Source organism: Eutrigla gurnardus (genome assembly GCF_963514095.1).
Source record: "Eutrigla gurnardus genome assembly, chromosome: 5".
In the NCBI taxonomy this organism is placed as follows: domain Eukaryota; kingdom Metazoa; phylum Chordata; class Actinopteri; order Perciformes; family Triglidae; genus Eutrigla; species Eutrigla gurnardus.
In genome coordinates this window covers 9,614,796-9,635,495 of record NC_139919.1, presented here as the reverse complement: position 1 = coordinate 9,635,495, position 20,700 = coordinate 9,614,796, and the positions used below count along the sequence as shown (strand labels likewise).

Here is a 20,700-nt window from a genome sequence, read left to right as displayed (position 1 = left end):
AGCTTAGCGCAAGCTGTGGAAACAGGCAGAACCGGTTAGCCTGGCTTCATCCAATGGTAACAAAAGTTAAACAGTTAACGTGTTCTATCTTGTTTGTTTAATCTACGCAAACCCTTCAAATTCAAAGGAATCCTTCACCCACTAAATTACCATTTGTATCTCAATGACTCACTCACTGTTACCTGGAATTGTTGACCAAAAACAATGTGTTTCTCTCTGATGCCTTTCTGGTGGACCAAGAATCCCAGAGCAGAAAATATTCTATTATAATATATATAAGTAAATACGATGGAAAAAGTTTAAAAACAAATGCATTCATTTATATGCTCACTTATTCCCAAATGTGCACATGCATCCTCATTAAAAATAATTTAAAACACTACAAATATGTGAAGTGTGCCTGTACAAGTGTGAAACTGTTTAAACAGTAGTGTTTTAAAACGGTAATGTGTTAGCGAAGAGGCATGTGTTTGGGAAAGACTTGCACGGATGTTTCAAAGGTTTGGTTTTGTTAATCATCGACCCCAATTATATGAATGCATCAAGACTTTCCTCAGTTTTATGATTCTTCGTTTACTGTTAAGACGAGAGAAAAACAAAGTTATCTTCAAGAATTCAAGGTAACACAAGACAAATAATTAATATGCAGTAGTCATTTGGTGGGTGAAGTATTCATTTTAGAAGCATCAATCATCACATGATTGCCAAATAAAGAAGTATTACTTTTTTTTGTTTTTATTCTTTTCAAAATGTATTCAGAGGTTGCACCCATTCCATCAAGTGCTATGACACTTGAAGTGAGTGTGAATGTACTGCACAGCTGGGGTGGAGAGAGAGAGAGAGCGAGAGAGGAAAGAATCGATCGATCTTCATTTCAGACCCTCACCTAGTCTCAACCTCTGGGCAGTGAGTCGACAAATCCGACTGCTTATCAAATCAGAGAAAGTTCTGTCCTCTCTGCAGGAAAGTTGACCTGATTCTCTGAACAGGGCGAGAACAGCATTCAGCTGTTGGTCGTGTCTGAGCAGAGCTGTTGAGGCAGGCCAGCTACCTGCAGGAGATCCGGAGGCACACTCTGGACAAGCTGAGGAATTGAACCTCTTTGTGCCTTGGAGCAATTACTGTAGGAAGTTGCAGCAGGAGAGGACATCTGTTTCATGGTCATTCCAACTTGCCCTAAAGGGAAGCGTCTGCATTGTATTCAGTAATTTCATGTACATTTCATGGCGGAAAGAGGATTAAGAATATTTGAGCCTAGCTAGGTTTATTTGTACCGTATAGACCAGTATAATATAAAATGTCCCAGTCTGAGATCTTGAAAGAAATGCCTCAAAGGAGACTTTGGCCCAAAAGGCTGCAGTGCTCATTAAACCCTGCAATACAAAAGTGACAGATAAAACAAACAGCATGCTGTTTGTTCCCAGAGGAGCCAAAAGGAAACATGAATATTCTCCTGGGGCATCCATATTGAATGCTATCAGACGATTGTTTGGGTGCTATCAGTGGATATCTCTACCATTCATTTGGGTCTGATGGACCAAATTGGACCCACGTTTTGAATTGTTGATTGTTGTGGATTGAAACAAGGCAACTTCGGGTTCAGGTGAAAAAAAAATGACTTTCTAACGTTAAGGAGAAAGATTGAGGTTAGTATCAGCTTGTATAAGTATGTATGTTACGTAATAAAACTTAGCAAGTTACCTTACAAAAATACAGTAAAATAAGCCAACATTGACTTTTGGTTTCACACAGGACACAAACGACTGTCTCCTGGGTGAAAGTCCTGTCTTGTTTGACACATGCATTGACTTTGATCACCAGCGAAGGCTTCCATTTCTGCTTGCATCATGAATACTCCAGCCACAGGGGGTCGACGTCCTCTTCTTGTATTTGTATCAGTGATTCACCATGTGAATAGATGACAACAGCCTTCTGATCCTACTAGTAGGTGAAGCGATCTCCTTGTTACCCGTATCTATGAGGCTGATAACTGTGGATTTGGGTATTTGTTGGGAGTTGGTGACTTGATGGTTGGCCTCTGAGCAAAGATACCTGAATCATCAGCATAAAACAATTAAGGATCACTGAAATCTACAGCTAATTATGTGGCGGTCTGGCATTTGGTAAGATAAAGACACTTTGCAACAATCACACCACCTCTAAAGTTTGTTTTCTCCTCTAAGTTCTGTTTTGCTCCCCACCAACTCCTGAGAAAAATATCTGGCTCTTTAGCTGCTGGTCTGCTGTTTGCTGCTTAACATGTAGTGTACAGTGGGTTCATCACATCTTGTTTACATAAAACCTTCTGGTACTCCACCTTGACTGCATGGCCTTCTACTCTGCATGTGATGTCCACTTATATGATCTATTAAGCTTCATACAAGTAAGAACTGATGGAGAAGCCAAGGATGGTTGTCATGTCGCCACCGTGGAACAATGAATTGATAGATTAAAAACATCAGTGGAATTGCTTGTGGAACATGACATTTGGCACTCTCCACCCCCAGTACAATAAGTAAAGCATATTTTTTGCATGGTTTGCCCTAGAGGGAATAGGACATCCAACCATGGCAGAGATATATCATATATCATATCTTCCTGGAAATGATCACTAAAGTGAAAAATTGCTTCTTCCTCTCTCGGTGCTGAAACGATAGCCTGTGATGAGCAATGCTGCATCTGATTCATTCGTCTTCTTTTCTTTTCATGAAAGGCTTCGTGGGTGCTGGTGTGTGTCTTACAGGAAGTCAATCCAGGGATTTGGAAATCTAAATCAGTTAAACACATCTGTCAATGTAGCTGCCTAGTCTGCAGAGATTCAGCTGATTCAGTCATTAGAGCATAACTGACAGATAATTAGGCCACCTAGAGGTGTATTTCTATTGATCAGGAACAGAGTGTGCAGTGTGAGTGTATAATGAGAAAGGAAAAAGGGAAAACCATAGAACATTAGAGAAATGTATTAATGTTTTATTCCACTTGACCTTTTCACATAAATGCAAACATGTTGTGGCGACAGAGAGACAGCCTCAAACATTCCATAATACAAACATAAGTGGAGGTATGAACGCCTGTGTATGTGTGTGATGAGCTTTTCACAAGGTGGATGTCTTTATCAACACCATCTGGTCCGAGCAGGCATGAGGTTTAGCTTTCTGTCGTACATATTCACAACCTGCTGAGAGAACGCAGGAAGTCATGAAGCAAGAAGAATCAAGGGGGTGCAGGATCAAGAGCGAACAGAGGGAAGAGGGAGAAGAAGGAAAAGGGCAAAGAGGAAGCACAGGAGTGAAGCAGACGGGTAGAGTGAGTCATTGTTACTGCAGATTTAAAACAGTATGTTTTAGCATGAGGAGGCGGTGGAGGAGAGAAGAAAAACAATCACACATACACTCAGTAAGTAATCGGATTAAACAGGATAGACAGAACTATGAGTACACTGATGCACATATATACATGCATACGTACATACAAACATACATACTTTGAAATGTCAATTCAAGATTAAAAAGGATGTTTTCACTGTGAGCAAAAATCTGGTGTTTCTCTCCAGGATACGTTGTATTTATCCTTAAATAAAACAAACTTATTGATTACACTTCTTGGTAGAGCACCGCTCGTGCATCAGCCAGGCCAGTATTGTCTTATAACCGATATATATATATCTGTATCGGACTTTATGTCTGTGGATGAGTAATGTGAAAGAAATGCGGTGTCTCAAGTCTCCATTACATAGTTTTTCCACCAGAGAGCAGTGCCGAGGTGATTTTTCATCTTTAAAATGTCACAAACAGATTAGGGTGATCTATTGGCAGAAATGGGACATCATATCAATAAGAATGTTTTCTTTAAAAACAAGAATCATTGCGTTTTTGTTACCGTTACATGAGCCGTTAATATCTACATAGAGCAGTGTCTACCGTAGCCTGGAATGGACAAACCAAACACTGGCTTGAGAGAAGGCTGTTCACGTTTTTGCATGACACACGGGAGAAGTTTCAGTTGGTTGCAATCTGCAATCTCACCACTAGGCGCCGCCAAATATGACGCAGTGTTTTCCAACTCCACAGGTCAGATCTTAAGTCTTGACCAAATGCATCACGCTAAACGACCAATCAAAAGTCCATTCATCCCGACACCGTCTACTTGTATTGCTCTGACAGCATGACAGGAAGGGGAACGTCAGAATGCTCTTTTCAAATCAGACAGACCGGTAGAAGGACAGAGGATCAGATAGACAGCATTGTTGCTGTTGTGGAGGGGTGGGGTGTAAATAAGAGGCCATCAACATGTGAGTGATGGATCCATACGAGGGAAACATTTCAGGGAAATAACTGCAATTCTTCACACGCTGGAGGATAATGCCAACATGCATCATTCTGGCAACCAGTCAACATCAGACCTGCATAGTCTGACGTACCATCTAAGATATTACATCTGACATGAGGACACCTGATGGAATGAACCTCTCTCTCTCCCTCTCAGGTGGTGACGAGGAAAAGGACTTTGACATCCAGAGAAATACTGGCACCATCTCGATCGCCCGTCGTCTCGATGCAGGTCGACGCTCCAACTACAACGTTACAGTGCGGGTCACTGATGGCCACCACAACGCCACCACGCAGGTCAGAAGCATAAACCAAAAACTGAATACTTAATTTGTGCTTTTGCACAACTACTGGGCAGTTTTCTTTAGAAGTGAAAAGTGACTATAAACACCACAAGGTGCTGGTTTGAAGATGGAAGTAACCAAAACTCAGTCCTCTCAACAAGCTTCTTTGCTTTTAAGTGCAGCCCGCTGAGCAGCTCCAGCAAGATGTCCCCAAATTTTATTCATGTCCTCATTTGATTTTAAAAATCTCTGTTTAGAATCTCTGGTGCTGCCTGTGAAGCAGCTTTGAACTGCTGCTTTTTCCTATTTAATGTTGTTCCTGCTGGGCATCCACTTTCTCACACCCTGTGTGTTCCATCTCCAAACTGCAGGCCTACATCCGTGTGCTGGACATGAATGAGCATCGCCCCGTCTTCCTCAAGCCGCTGTACCAGGTGAGAGAGGAAGTTCCGATAGATTTCTATTTGAATATTTGAGCTCCCAGGAGACTTATTATAGCAATAATTCCCAAAAGGACATTCTTTATATAATTAAGTATATGTCAGACATGCAACCAGCTGTGAAAGCAGTACTGCTTGTCCTCTATAATCACAAGAATAATAGTCCTTAAATGGATAGTTAGGATGTTTTTGAAAGTGGTGTTGTTTTTCCAGTGTATTATCTACAGTACATGTCAGTTGGCACATCTCCAGTTTGAAGAAACAGACAGGAGAACCAGCATGTGACCCATGTGATGTACTGCTGTAGACAGACTTTAGACACCTAAATATCAGTTTAGGTACGGGGGTAAAGTGATATAAATATTCTAAATATATGTACGCTTAAAGTGATTATTTTCAGGTATCTAAAATCATTTCTGCTGCCTCTGTCTGGTTCCCCAACATTTTTTCTTGTGATTATAGAGGACAAACAGTTCTCTGCTGCTTTTCACACCTGGTTGCATTTCTGACATACCCCTATTTACCTGCAAAAATCCAAACTTTTTTTAAGGCAGATGTTGTTGCAACACAACTATGTAAGCTTACAAACTTTCCATCGAAGTACACCAGTATTTCTTTTCCCTCCATGATCCCCATCGGAAGCTGAAATGTCCAAAGAAAGACACAAAGACAAAATGTCTGATTGCCAGGGATGTCTTCCCTGGCAATCAGACGCACTTCAGGCCACACGTTATTGATTTTCTTTTGGGTTTTGTGGTTATCCGGAAACTAGGTAGAGATTTCTTTCGACACTAGGCTTACACATTTTGGCACATGTTGAGAATTATTATGAACCTGTGCGGGCATTCTGTACCGTAATTATCAGGACATCCAACAGAGAGTAGAAGGCAGCTGCATCACTGTTGTTTCCTTCATCACAGTAATCAATACCCCCTCTGATCCTGTCTCCCAAATCATTGCTCTAACAGAACATTTTCTTGTCCTCAAAATGTTTTCTGTTGTTTGTTGCACCGCCTTTATGAATAAAAATTGTGTTGGAATTGAAATGTAAAAGTCGAGGTATTCAGTTTTCGATCCATTTTTCTCAAACCCTGTTGTTTGCTTTGATTTTCTTTTCCATTACCTTGGATATGTGAGCTATTCCTTCCTCTGTCCCTGTGTGTTTTAAGGTGAGGGTTCCTGAGGACACCTCCCCTTGGAAGGACATCCTGCAGATCAGCGCGCAGGACGCCGACACCAACAGTAAACTGGTCTACTCCATCCACAGCAGCCTACATCCAGACAGCACCAAGTTCTTTCACCTGGACCCAAAGAGTGGAGTCCTGGTGATGACGGAGGAGCTCGACTACGAGGCGATCTCCGTTCATACGCTCATCGTTATGGTAACGACACAGTTATCTCAGTAGAATACTAAGCTTTCTCCCTATTGTACTACTCATCCAAGAAATGCATCTGTTGTAGATATTTCAGCTGTTTAAGTACTCTGGTCAATGTTTATTTGCTTTATAAGTATTTAAATACTTATATGGAGAAAACAACTGATAAAATGACTAAAATGAAGAGACGACAAATGTGTTTAAAATGGTTTTCAATGGATGGGGACACTGTTTGTTTTCAGTGTGCTCTGTTAAGAAGTTCAACTTGACTGCAGACTATTTAAACAACTATCAACAAATGCATCTAAAAAGAGGGGATATGTAAAAAAATAAAAATAAAATAAAAACCTTTCAAATGTTTATGCACACAAATACATACAATGTGGTAAAATGTCATGTCTCAATCTAGGTTTTATTAAATTATTTCTGGAACGGCTTCAGTTATCTTTCACCAGCACAGAAACACACACTTCAACGTTTCTCTGCTCCTCCTCAGGTGCGTGATCAGGAAATCCCAGTGAAGAGGAACTTTGTGAAAGTGGTGGTTCAAGTGGAGGACTGTAATGACCACTCGCCGGCTTTCCTCAGCACCAGCTACGTGGCCAGCATCTCCAGTCTGGCCCCTACAGGCTCCGAGGTCATCCGGCTCAAGGCCCTGGACAAAGACATGGGCAGCAATGCCGACATCAGCTACTCTCTGAACTCCGGTGAGCAGCAAAGGGCCTTTTATCTATGTTCCCCCCTTTTCAGCTTCGCACTGCTTTTCATTAATTCAGTTGCACATAATCACACCTAGGAACTGCTGCCATTTTCTAATGTAGACCGCCGGGAGCTAGCCTATACAACGCAGCCTTCAAGTGTCGACTTTTTAGCTTTTTAAAGGGTTCAAGGGCACAACAATGATGCCTGAGGGAGGAGAGTGTTTCTCAGTTGCCTTCTCAGCCCTGACTTTCTGTTGGGAATTAGAATTTAAAGCTCCTGGTCTCTCTGATCTATTGCTGATCATACGTGATCAAAGAAGTCGGCAATGACCCAACTGCTGCAGTGGAACACATTATGCCCGCTCAGTGTATTTTATGCAGCAAAGAACATCCATAAATGTAACACACTCCCATCCAGAGCTTTTCTCTTTTAAATAAAATACATACTTTTAAACCAGAAAGAGTACCACGGTAGAATCAAGAAAATAGCACTTTTAACTGTGAAACTCTTGTCTTGTTGCAGAATTAAGTCAAGAAATCTAAAACTATAAATTACTTAATTTTTTAAAGGATTAGTTTAATTTCTACAAAAACCGAAGTGTAAATAAAACATAAATAAAAAAAAATAAATAAAAAAAATGCCTGCCACTGACTATTACTTGATCAGCAGTAGTGACTTCCAAACCCATAAGAAGAAAGCACATAATTTCCTTTTGAGAGAATAATGATTTAACAGCAAAAATTACCTGGAAAATGTTTTGTTATAATAAAAGATATGTTGTTAATGCAAGCCTGTAAGTAAGACAGATAAGTAGGAAATAAAGTGTTGGATTAAAACAAGGTGTAACAAGATAAGATTGATTATTATGTCTTTTAGAGTAGGTCATTTTTGTAAAGCATAATTTCATTTCTCCCCTGCAGGTAATATCGACCACGTCTTCTCCATTGATCCAGATCTGGGCTCCATCAGTGTGGCCAAACCTCTGGACCTTCACCCGCAGGACCAGTTCCACCTGACCGTAAAGGCCACTGATCAGGGCTTCCCACAGCGGAGTGACGTCTGCTCCGTCCACGTCCACGTCCGCATCTCGGACCAAACCCCACCTGTCTTCCCCTCGGATGAATACTTAACAGAGATCAGTGAATTTAGCACCCTTGGAACACCAGTGGTCACCATCTCAGCCTCCAGCCCCGCTGCAGTGCATTATGAGATAAAAAGTGGCAACCCTAATGGAACATTTCATATCAACCCATACAGTGGGTTGATTTCCACCCAAAAGCACCTTGATTTTGAGAGCTGTGCCTCCTACAAGCTCAAAGTTATAGCTTCCACCACGGCTGGAGCCTCATCCAAGACTGTAGTTTACATCTACGTGATTGACGAGAATGACAACGCTCCTGTTTTCTGGCAGCGTGATTATCTGGGGCAAATCAGCGAGTCAGCTCACATCACCAGTATGGTTGTGGGAGAAAGAAACACCCCTCTGGTCATCCAGGCTTCAGATGCAGACAAGGATTCAAATTCTCTTCTGATGTATCAGATCCTCGAACCGGAGGCCCTTAACGTCTTCAAGATAGACTCAAGTATGGGCACCATCTCTTTAATATCACCAGTTGACTTTGAAGCCAAGGCTGAGTATCAATTCACCGTGCAGGTAAAGGACTCAGGGGAGCCATCGCTGTATGCAACGGAGCCTGCCAAGGTCACTGTTCGCATCCTGGACCTGAATGACTGCCCGCCACAATTCACCACCCCAGTATACGAGCCATCCATCATCTTCCCAGCCGTCAGAGATGCAGAGGTTGTGCGGGTCATGGCCCATGACGCTGACTCTGCAGTGTCATACAGCATCACAGAGGGGAATCTTCACAATGCCTTTTCAATTCACGCCAATACTGGAGTCATCACCGTGAGCAACGTGTCTGAATTCAGACCATTTTACCAACTGGCTGTCAAAGCCTCTGACGGGCTCTACAAAGACTCAGCTACCGTCAAAGTAAATGTAACAAACCTCACAGCCAGCGATCTTGGATTTGAGCAAAAAGTGTATTCTGCAAGTGTTACAGAAAACCGAAAGACAGTCAAAAGTTTGGCAGCACTCAAAGCCACGGCTTGTTTTTTAAACGAGCCTCTTTTGTATTCTGTGGTCAACCCAGTGGGAAAGTTTATGATTTCCCAGACATCAGGCATTCTTGAAACAACTGGTGTCCCCTTTGACCGAGAGGAACAAGACGTTTACAACGTAGTGGTGAAGGTGGAAGACATGAGAACCCCAGCGAGGACAGCTACCACCCAGGTCAAGGTTTTTATAGATGATGTCAATGACAACTCTCCACGGTTTCTAAACTTGCCATTTTCAATGATGATTTCTGAAACCTCTGAACCAGGAGATGTTTTATATCAAGCAACTGCCATCGACCGAGATCTGGGTGACAATGGGTCCATAATGTACTCGCTGGAGGAGGACTACGACCTCTTCAGGATAGATCCTGATGTTGGTGATGTGTCCCTTCAAAGGCCTCTTGGCTTTGAAGCACTGAACAAGTATGTGTTGACAGTCTTGGCTGTAGACGACGGCGAACCCAGTCACAGCACAGCGGCACAGCTCAGCCTTCAAGTGAGGAATCAGACCAACCCAATTTTCCAGACCCTTCTGTATCCGCTGAAAGTCCCAGAAAATGTCCCACCTTTCACAACTATCCTACATGTCCAGGCCAGGAATCCAGAGGGCTATCGGCTCATCTACAACCTCGAAGAGGAAAACGCCTCACAGCACTTTCACATTGATTTCAAAACTGGCGTGTTGACCGTCACCAACCCCCTTGACTACGAGAGTCAAACCATGCATGTGTTGACAGTTCGTGCTACTGACTCTGTGACCGGCTCTTTCTCTGAGGCCTCCATTGAAATAGAAGTAGAGGATGTGAACGATAACGCGCCCATATTCTCGCAGCTAAAGTACGACGTTACTGTTGATGAGGGGCTCCCAGTCGGCTACTCTTTGATACAACTTTCTGCCTTTGACAGGGACTCTGGCAGGAATAAAGATCTTACCTTCCAGTTTGTGAAAACGGAGTGGAACGAGACTGATTTCTTCGAGATAGACCCTGATAGTGGATTGATTGTCACAAAACAGGTGCTGGACCACGAAAACAGAAAACACCTTCATTTGAAAATCAAAGCCACCGACAATGGCACTGTACCTCTCAGTAGCGAAGCCCACGTCTTCATAAATGTCACAGATATCAACGACAACCCACCAGACTTTGTGAGCTCCCAGTATGACGCCACACTGGACGAAATGGCAAAGTGTGGCCACATAGTTATCAAAATCCAAGGTTCAGACCCGGACACCGGGGACCTGAATAACCTCAAGTACAAAATCCTCTCAGGGAACGAAGGCCGCTACTTCAACATCAATGAATCCTCAGGTGTCATCTCCTTTTCTAACGTCTGCAAGAGGAATCTGGATCCTTATTACAACCTGACAGTGGCTGTGTCCGACGGAGTGTTTCAGAAAACAGCACCAGTCAATATTGACATGATAAACAGCAACAGGCACAGTCCACACTTCAAGCAGAGCCTCTACGAAGCAGAGCTGGCCGAAAATGCAGAGGCAGGAACTCGAGTGATCCGATTAGCGGCCATTGACCCAGATGACGGGCCATACGGCAGTGTTGACTACACCATCATCAACAAACTTGCTGATGAGAAATTTGCCATAGACACTGATGGGCAGATTGTTACCACACAACCATTGGATAGAGAGAACCCTGCCCAGAGAGTCATAGCTATCAAAGTGATGGCTAAAGATGGTGGTGGGAAAGTGGCCTTTTGCACTGTGAAAATTATTCTCACGGATGAGAACGACAACATTCCTCAGTTCAAAGCATCAGAGTACCAGGTTTCCATTCAGTCAACTGTAAATAAAGGATCCCCTGTGATTCAAATCATGGCGTATGATGCAGATGATGGCAAAAATGCCGATGTCACCTACACAGTGGATGAAGCCGGAGAGGTGACCGAAGACATCATCGAGATCAACCCTTTCACTGGAGTCGTGAGTGTCAAAGAGAGTCTCGTTGGCATGGAGAACAAGATCTTCAACTTCAAAGTGAAGGCTCGCGATGGCAGCCTCCCTTTCTATAACTCCACAGTCCCCGTTCAACTGAAAGTGGTTCCTCCTGAGGTTCCTATACCGAAGTTCTCAGAGCCTCTCTACACCTTCTCAGCTGCAGAGGACGTCCCCATAGGGACCGAGGTGGGCTCAGTGAGGGCAGACTCCGACATGCCCCTTATTTACAGCCTGGTGAACGGGAACACTGTGGAAAGCAACAAAGACAAAGTGTTCAGTTTGGACAAAGAAAGTGGAACTTTGCTGTTGCAGAAGAGCATTGATCATGAAAAGACCAAATGGTATCAGATAGACGTGATCGCTCAAGGAAGCCACAATGGGACTGATGTTGCATCCTTGGTGTCTGTCAGCATCCAGGTCCAAGATGTGAACGATAACCAGCCCGTGTTTGAGGCAAACCCATACAGGGCCTTCCTGGCTGAGAACATGCCATCTGGAACCACTGTTATTCAGGTGAGAAATCTTTGGGATTTTTTAATTTTTTTAATTTTTAATTTTGGAACTAGCTGATACTCAATGTGGACAGAATAAGTATGATGTGTACTTCATGTAATAGGTATTTTAAATATTAATTCCCATACTAATTGAAAATCAATTGAACACTTAGTTAAGTTAAGACAAACGTGCCCTGGACAGATGCTAGCTACTAGGGTTAACTTGCAGCCTTTCAAACGGCCATCAGTGGGCGACTCCTCTGGTTCTAAGAAGAAGTCTAATTGTAAAGAAATCTATAAGAAAATGACCCGAGTTCTCTCTTGATTTATTTACTCAGCAATCATTGTAAACATGAGTTTATGTTCTCAATCTTTAGTTTCAAGTCTTCTTCAATCCAGCATGATGTTCATTTAGTAAATGATGGTCCATTTAGAGTCAAATAGACCAGGAAGATGTATTTTATAAAATGTCAACATATTTCTCTAGAAAGCTTCATTTTTAAATGAAAAAATAACCAAATGTTTGTATTGACCCACAGGTGACGGCCAGCGACCCGGACACGGACACCAATGGTCTTGTGACCTACAGCTTGGAGTCTCTACCTGATGACACAGTGGCGGACATCACTGAGGTATTCGCCATCGACGGAGACAGCGGATGGATCACCACTGTGCAGGAGACAGACTGTGAGGCGACCAGGGTTTACCGCTTCAACGTGTTCGCCATGGACCACGGCGGCGACGTCAAGCTATCATCCAGCGTCCTGGTGGAGGTGACGGTGACGGACGAGAACGACAACCCGCCAAAGTTCTCTGACGACGTGTACCGCGGCTCGGTGGTGGAGAACAGCAGCCCCGGCGAAGTCATTGTCTCCATGACGACCACCGATGCTGATGTGTCACTGGAGAACCGCCTTGTGACGTGTTACATCACAGGTGAGTATGTTTGAGTGTACATTTACGAGTGTGTGCATTGTTAATCGTGAAGACATCGAGGTGGAAAGAAATCTCTGCTAATGGCCTCTGAGTCATGATATTTCATTATTCCGCCACAGAATATTCACAAAGATGAGAAGGTTGACATGCTGATAAGACAGGGTTACCAACGGGATGCCCCGCAGCTAACAACAAAAACAAAGCCATTAATGGAGCGAATGAATGCAAATCCTCCGTTTTCCTCCAGCCAGACTATTCTGCAGGAGCTTTGCTGTCACAACAAAGTTGATTCCTAAAGCGCAATAAGTTGCCCACTGCCAGTATGATTGATCTGAGGATTTTACTTATTCAGCGTCCATCACAACAGAGCTGTTTCACACAACAAAATCCAAAATGCATTACTTTATTTGTTAGTCATTTTTCATTGGACCAGAGACTGGATTATTGAAACACTGAGGTCTGGACCTTGAACACAACACACCCTTTTTCAAATCGCCAAAAACTTTCTTTCCATTTCATTCATCCATTTAACTTGCTACACGATGATCCAGCCTGTGATCCAAGTTGCACTGCCATACATCAAAACTGCATTATCAATTAATTTTTGAGGGAAACATATTTTGTCCAGGATTACGTTTGTTTTTGATACGTTTGTTTTTTATCATTGATATGGTTCAAATCATAGTCCACGTAGGAAACAGGGTGGATGGCTTGGTCCACACAGAGCGTTCACCCACAAGACTGCTTTTTTGTGTCCCATGTGGAACGTACTATTTTAATCTGTGACATAAAAACGTTGCTGACATACAACAAACCATTGAACTAAACCCAACCAAGAAGTTTTGTTACATTTTAGTTTCAATCCACGAGGTAAAATGCCGTTGAAGCATATTTGACAATGCAGTATGGGCAGTTTTGTCAGTCACAGGGTTGGCTGACCTTGCTGTCTCAGAGACTTCTCTGCACTGCAAAAAAAATGTCCAAATAATACCAGAATTGAAAACACCCTCTGTAATTTTTGTGTAGTTGTACGACGTTAACTCCTCGTCAAGTTGTGTAAAACCTCTGAATTCTCAGGGACATTACAGAGGACATGAGCACGATGTTGTCAGTGTTTAGCTACAGGCGAGTTTGTCATGTCACATGATGGAATGTAACTTCTACGTCTGATTGTACTAACTGTAAACTTTTTGGCAAATATCTGACGTATTCTCTATTCTGATTCACGTGGCTTTGATGCCTATATACGTTATACATTATATAAGTTATATCAGGGAAACACCTATATCCTCACGGTACTGCAGGTTTTTAATGAAGAGTATTACTATTTTAAGCAAAGCAACATCTCAGTTCAGCACTTCAGACCTGTGTGGCAACATCTGACAGCTGTTGGGAATTCAAAGAGTTCCCTTCTCAAGGTTGAAGTGTTTCTGTGTGTCACCTGTCCCTCAGGTGGATGACTGACTGTGATGCAATCTGCTGTAACATGCAGACTGATGGTCATAATCCAGCCAGTTTCTTATCAAAAGATTGAAGTTTATGTAAGAAGACAAGTAAACAATAAAAGTGTTCAGGTGAGCCGGCCTAAAATTAACATCCCCCCACAAAACAGAAATTATTGAATTATTCGTCAGGCATCAGAACTCACGATCAAAGTTGTTGTTTGTATTAAAAAAGAAAACTGTGAAATGGTTATACTTGTCAGACAACGACTGAGAGACACATTAATGAAAGCAAAAGCAGACACCGAGGGCTCAACACAACCAATAAGTACCGTAGTGAGTGAGAGCATCACTACTAAATGTATGTTCTGTCACACCCTCGTTCTCCTTTCTGTCAACAACAAACTCAACCACACAGGACACATTCTAGAAAACATCATTCACCTAAGTTATAAATGGTAGGAAAACATTTTGTCGACTTATCCTAGATTTGAAGTTTGAAATTCAAAACTGTTTATCTGTTTGTCCGTCTTCCATCTTGATACAGCATCAGAGATTATTGTCAGTAATTTAAGTTTATTTATGGATAACCCCTTGAGATGAACAGTCATCTCGTTTTCAAGGGGGTCCAACATACAATACAAGACAAGACATTGTTACAGCAACAGACATAACATACATAAATACATAGAGGCTCTCATCAACCCACCTATCCAGACACCAATCCCAAAATAATTTAGGATCTCCGAAACAAATGTTTGTGAATAACAACTATCTGGTTTCCAAAACCACATTTGAATTACTTTTAATTATTTTAGTCTTACATCCTAGTCTAATTGGAGTTCGAGACTTTGTTGAGGACATGACCGTTTGCTCTAAGGAGGGCATTCAAACCTGCTGCATTTTTAGAAGAAGTCTATTGCTCCTGAGAAGTAATTCATTGAGTTGGGGATGAATCTTTTTTTCACACAATATTAATGATTTGATTAATTTTACTGAATACTTTTTTTTCAAACAAAACAGGACATTACTTTGTGTACTTCGATGGGCATTTTTCACTGTTTTCTGATTTTTTGTGTATTCAATTTATCAAGAGAATGATCAGTATAGTGAAAATGATCCTGAGTTGCAGCCTTAGCTTGCTAAAATGTGCCCATGATTCCCAGGGAAAAAGCAGCAGACATGACCTCTGTATCTGCTATGATGGCAGCGGCCCTCCCTATAAGTCACTGTTCTCATTAAAGGACATTTTCAGATGAAGATGAATTGTCCATTAATTCAGTTGTTCATCCCACGTGCAGATGGGGACCCTTTGGGCCAGTTCGCCATCATCCAGGAGGACGAAGGCAAGTGGGGTCTGATCCTGAAGGAAGCCCTGGACAGAGAGACCAAAGACAGATACACACTTAAAGTCACGGCCACCGACGGGAAGTCTGAGGCTCCGGTTACTGTGGACGTCCACGTTCTGGACATCAACGACAACAGTCCACTGTGTGAACAGGTGAGGGGGGACGTGAGATATTGTATTTACAGATAATATTCATTAAAGCGTGATATTGTCCTCATTTATCCGTTGGAAGTTACCAACAGCTTGTCAGACACCCGGGAGAAGTTTAGAGTAGAATAATCTGTGTGGCTGCGGGGAGCAGTTAACAGAAATGTTATTTCATTTTCTTTGCACCTTTTAATTGTAACAGTAATGTTCCTAAATTACTAAGTAAATTACATCTTCCTTTACAAGTAATTAGGCCCCCTGCCTGCCTCGCAGGTCCTACAGCCTTTACTATGAAAGAATCTCATTAGCTTTATTGGATTTTAGTGAAGAAAACTGGTCAACCTGGGTTCCAAAAATTGTTATTGGATGAAATGAGAAGAGAATTCCTTCCAAACTCAAACCCCCCATGTATTTAACTGTATGTTGTAGAGCACAGAAGCTGCAAACACAGAACTAAACACAGTTCATCAACTCTGCAGTGTCAGCAGCCAGACCCTCGTCTCCATTTATATTTTATTCTGCAGCGCCAAAAAAAAGCTAGTTTAAATTCTGGAGGAACGTCTCTACACTCCAAATGAGAAATGTTGCATTGTTTAGATTCTGGCATGAACAGAGATTATTACAGCAATAAGCTGCAATTGTTCATGTGCGTTTCATGAATGTATCGGTTTGAGCATTTGCTTAAAGATGAGAAGAGGATTTGAAACTAATCCCAGCTGAGGAAATGTCTTGCATAAGCTACGCAAGTCATTTAAACTTATTGTTCACAAACTGCTTTTTCCAATTTAAGACCTGTTTCAGTAATATTCATCAACAATTGATGCAGTAACATACAAAAATGCCAATAGACACAGTAGTACCGCAAACATTTTACTTCATCCATCCATCCATCCAGCCATCCATCCATCCATCCATCCATCCATTGTCTACCGCTTATCCTGTATTTAGGGTCGCGGGGGGGCTGGAGCCGATTCCAGCTGTCATTGGGCGAAGGCAGGGTTCACCTGGACAGGACGCCAGTCTATCACAGGGCCGACATGTAGAGACAAACAACCATTCACACTCACATTCACACCTACGGGCAATTTAGAGTCATCAATGAACTTATCCATTTTACTTCATAGTTAAGAAAATATTTATTCAACTTTTGAGATTGATTTTAATTTAAGACAGACAGAGAACCTGGATAGATGATCACTTTTCTTGAAAAGTGAAAGCCAATTCCAGACATACTCTCGTTCATAGTAAAGTTAATTTATACAAATTATACAAATATATTTTAATATTATTAGTTTCTCTTTTTCACAAACACGTGCCTCTCAGTGATTGAAAAAGCTTTGAAAATGGACTTTTGTCCAAAGCACGGTAAAAAACAGAAAACTTTTGAAAAAAAGAAGCAGCTTTGCATTCCAGTTTCCTGCTCAAGGACACATTGAGGCGTCAACAAGAGGAAGTGTGGATCAAACCATCAACTCTACGATTAATGGCCCTCTTTACCACTTGCACAGCCTGACATGCAGGAGCTTTTTATCTGATCAGGACTCTATCACAAAAACATTTCATTTTTTTTAAAGCAACCTCTGATGTAAAGATCAAATACTTCAAATCTAATTTGAACAACATTTTGAAATGTTTAAAGCTTGGGTTAATCTTCTTCAAATCAATTGGTTATACTTGTTGATATTCCCTTAATTCCCAACAGCAATCAATACATCAAATGCCCTGACAACATTTTTAATCCATTTGAGGGGAATTATCCATTTTTCTCCCATAGGGATACTGTTTACTTTGTATACTTTGAGTACATTTCTTTTTACTTTTACTTGAGTAAAGAAGTTGAATCGGTACTTACTTTTTTTGTAATGTATTTTGAACACAAGTATGTGTACTTCTACTTGAGTGTACTTCTACACTCAAGACTTTGAGGGAGTCTTAAAGGGACGGGCTGTTAGTATTGCCAACTTGGTGACTTTTCTCATTAGATTTAGCCGCTTTCATTGGAAAAGAGTTGGCTTCACTGGGCTGATTTTTTACTTAAGTAATTTCTAACATCTATCTTACTGCTGCTTGTTTCTCAAGATTACCAGCCGTAGCTTTAAACCACCTTGTTTTCTCTTCATTACTGGCCCCAGTAGCAGTATCATTGTATTTATGCAGCGCTCGGTAGCTTGACTGTGAAAAGTGCAATGCATTTGGAGGCCTGATTATTGTTATTATCCTCCTGTTCCAGCTGGTCTACACAGAGGCGGTGATGGAAAACTCGCCCACCAGCATGTTTGTGCTGAAGGTTTCGGCTTCAGACCCAGACGTGGGAGCTAATGGCCAGATCTCCTACACCCTCCACGGGCCCGACGCAGACAAGTTCCATCTCGACCACAGGACAGGTATGGTGGCGTCTGTTTGGGGTCAAAACACGAGGGCGCCCTCTAAGTGTTTGAGTTGGTGATACCATCGACACTCAGAGAGGCTCTGGGTCGAAAAGATCCCAAGTATTTCTATTGTCAACTTGTCTCCATTATCAGGAGCGACTCCCTGACATCCATCTCACTTCATTTCTGTCATGACATGTTGTTACTGTGATCATCATTCATGGTAACATAAACAAACGTAATAAGAACACTCGTCAATAAATAAATCATGACATAATAAAACTTATTATATAGTTATTTACAATACCTAATAATTATTATTATTAATAATACGATTGTTATTATTATTATTGTTATTATTATTAGAAGAAGAAAGAAATTGAATAACTTAAACTGTAATAATCATGACACCATCATGATGATATCTATTCAACACTGATACAGAAATATATTGTAAAAATTAAGTGATCTGGCTTTTCAACAGTTTTCCACACGTCAAGATATACATGCTTCAAGATACTTGTACTTTACACAAGTACTTCTATTGTATCTTACCCTGGCGGGTTTCATGCATCCATTCTACAGAGGAGGACAGATTTTACTGGTGTTATCAAATTGATGAAATTGAAAATGAGGTTGCCCTTTTTGTTTACTGTCCCGTGTAAGAGGACACTAGGGATGTACTTTTGAGTAAAATGACCTTCATTTATGTTTTCTTTCGGCTCGGTGACCACAAAAACATGTTGTTCTTCAGGAAAAGGACTTTTTATGAGAGCGTTTATGAGCCAAGCTTGAGAGGGAAGCAGAAGATTTTGTTTAAGACGGAGCAATAAAATAACCTGTCATTTTGTAATGTAATGAAATGAACTTAAAGACTGACTACTGTGCCCTTGATGGTTTGAAACACTGTATCCATGACTTAAAAATGAAGAAAACAGTCACTCTGTAGATACCAGTGTGCTTTTCTACATCTATGGTATAGTTCCTTTTAGAATCAGGATTTTACACACAAAACATGATCAGTTTATAAGAAATGATCCATAGTTATAGATTTAAAAAACAAAATTATATGAAGTTGTAAAAATTAGCTCCACCTTGGCCAATGATAACACTCAAGTAGAGCTTACGTATTAATACATCAGTGATACTGAATATATTGCTCATTAAATGTAATATTAATTTGTTTTGTGTGATGAGCCTCACTGCTCTGCTAGTACGGTTGATTTGTTTTTCATTATTGCTGCACATGTAATAAAAAAATGTAATAAATATGTAAGCTGCTTATAAACAAACATTGTTAAATAAAACATAAGCATTAATATTATTTATTCCAAACAAGTAAAAAAAGAAATAGAAACAAGTGTATTTTGAATGTTATAATGACTTCTTGAGTGTTGTGTGGTTCCAGGTGAGCTGTTCACTCTGGCTGTGTTGGACCGGGAGAGGGAGGTCGAGTACAACCTGGTGGCGAAGGCGACGGACGGCGGCGGGCGCTCGTGTCAGGCCGACATGCGGCTGATGGTCCAGGACATGAACGACAACCCGCCAAACTTCTCCTCCAGCCACTATGAGGTCACCGTGTTCGACAACACCACCGTCCAGACTCCCATTGCTGTCATATACGCCCAGGACCCCGACACCGGTAGGCTTTTAAACGTAATCCTCGGCACTTAGAACGTTTCCCTCAGGTCAGAACATGTTTGACAGGCCTAACTCTACTGAGGCCTAATACACACGCTGGCCTGTGTGTGTGTGTGTGTGTGTGTGTGTGTGTGTGTGTGTGTGTGTGTGTGTGTGTGTGTGTGTGTGTGTGTGTGTGTGGTGTACGACATAGTATGTCAGATGCACTACTAAAATACCAGACGTCCCTCTGCATCATCAGGAGAACACACGGATAACAGCCTGAAGGCAGTTCATTGAAATTTCATGCTGCAACGGTTTTATGAGCAAGAGGGTCAAAGTTCAATGTACAGTTTAATGATGAAGTAGGTTGTCCGCATTTTTTGCAGTCTGCCTGTAACAAAGTCAACATAGCAAGCGGAGCGGCAGTAGGCCTATGTATGAAAAGACACTACCTAACGGCATGCTGGTTACAGCTCGCACTCTCTGTTGATGTCGGGGAGCTTTTGTATCCAAGTGATACTCCATCAATGCATTGTTAGGAGAGGCAACTATGTTGCGGCTGGTGTGTTGCTCAGGAGCTAAGGAAGCACAGTGTTGACCGCGAAGTGGTTTGGAAGCAGCAACAGCGGAGGGAGAGCAGTCAGCCCGTTGTGGACATGCGCTGACTACGAAACCACTAAAACAGCATTTTACTTTGTTTGCTCGTTCATTTGTGTCTTCCTTGTTCCCTTCGCGTTACTTCATCACAACTTTCTTTGTTTTTTCATTTGCGCAAATTTGTCATTCTGTTTGTGTGTTCGAGCACAGACTTTGATCCCACTGTTTTTTTTATAATCACGTCAGTGTTTAAGCACTGAAGAAATCTCAACCAGTCTCTTCTGCCTGAGCTTTGCTGACACAGTTTGGTAAATTTCCACTGCTGCGTTGGAATGTTTTATTCATTTGTTGGCTTTGATGGTTGGTTGGGTGGGTTTTTGGGTGTAAACAGTAAAGACAGATCAGTAAAACAGGCAGTTTTCCTCATCTGGAAGCAGAAGTAGCACTCAATCTCAGTAGGCGTGTGCAGTGTTTGACACACTCACACTTCAATAGTCACAGTTCACACAAGAGGATCAATAGAAATGCACAAAGACTCA

General features: G+C 41.7%; 1 protein-coding gene across 1 annotated transcript in view; it reads left to right on the top strand.

The window, feature by feature from the left end:
- fat2 (FAT atypical cadherin 2) overlaps nt 1–20,700 on the top strand; it is a 108,508-nt gene that overhangs the window by 32,351 nt on the left and 55,457 nt on the right. The window contains exons 7-15 of the mRNA XM_084009744.1: nt 4,486–4,625; nt 4,984–5,046; nt 6,222–6,434; nt 6,925–7,135; nt 8,051–11,718; nt 12,239–12,635; nt 15,379–15,578; nt 17,803–17,956; nt 19,350–19,583. Coding sequence (XP_083865870.1) covers nt 4,486–4,625; nt 4,984–5,046; nt 6,222–6,434; nt 6,925–7,135; nt 8,051–11,718; nt 12,239–12,635; nt 15,379–15,578; nt 17,803–17,956; nt 19,350–19,583 — 5,280 coding nt within the window. The remainder of the gene's footprint in view (nt 1–4,485; nt 4,626–4,983; nt 5,047–6,221; nt 6,435–6,924; nt 7,136–8,050; nt 11,719–12,238; nt 12,636–15,378; nt 15,579–17,802; nt 17,957–19,349; nt 19,584–20,700) is intronic.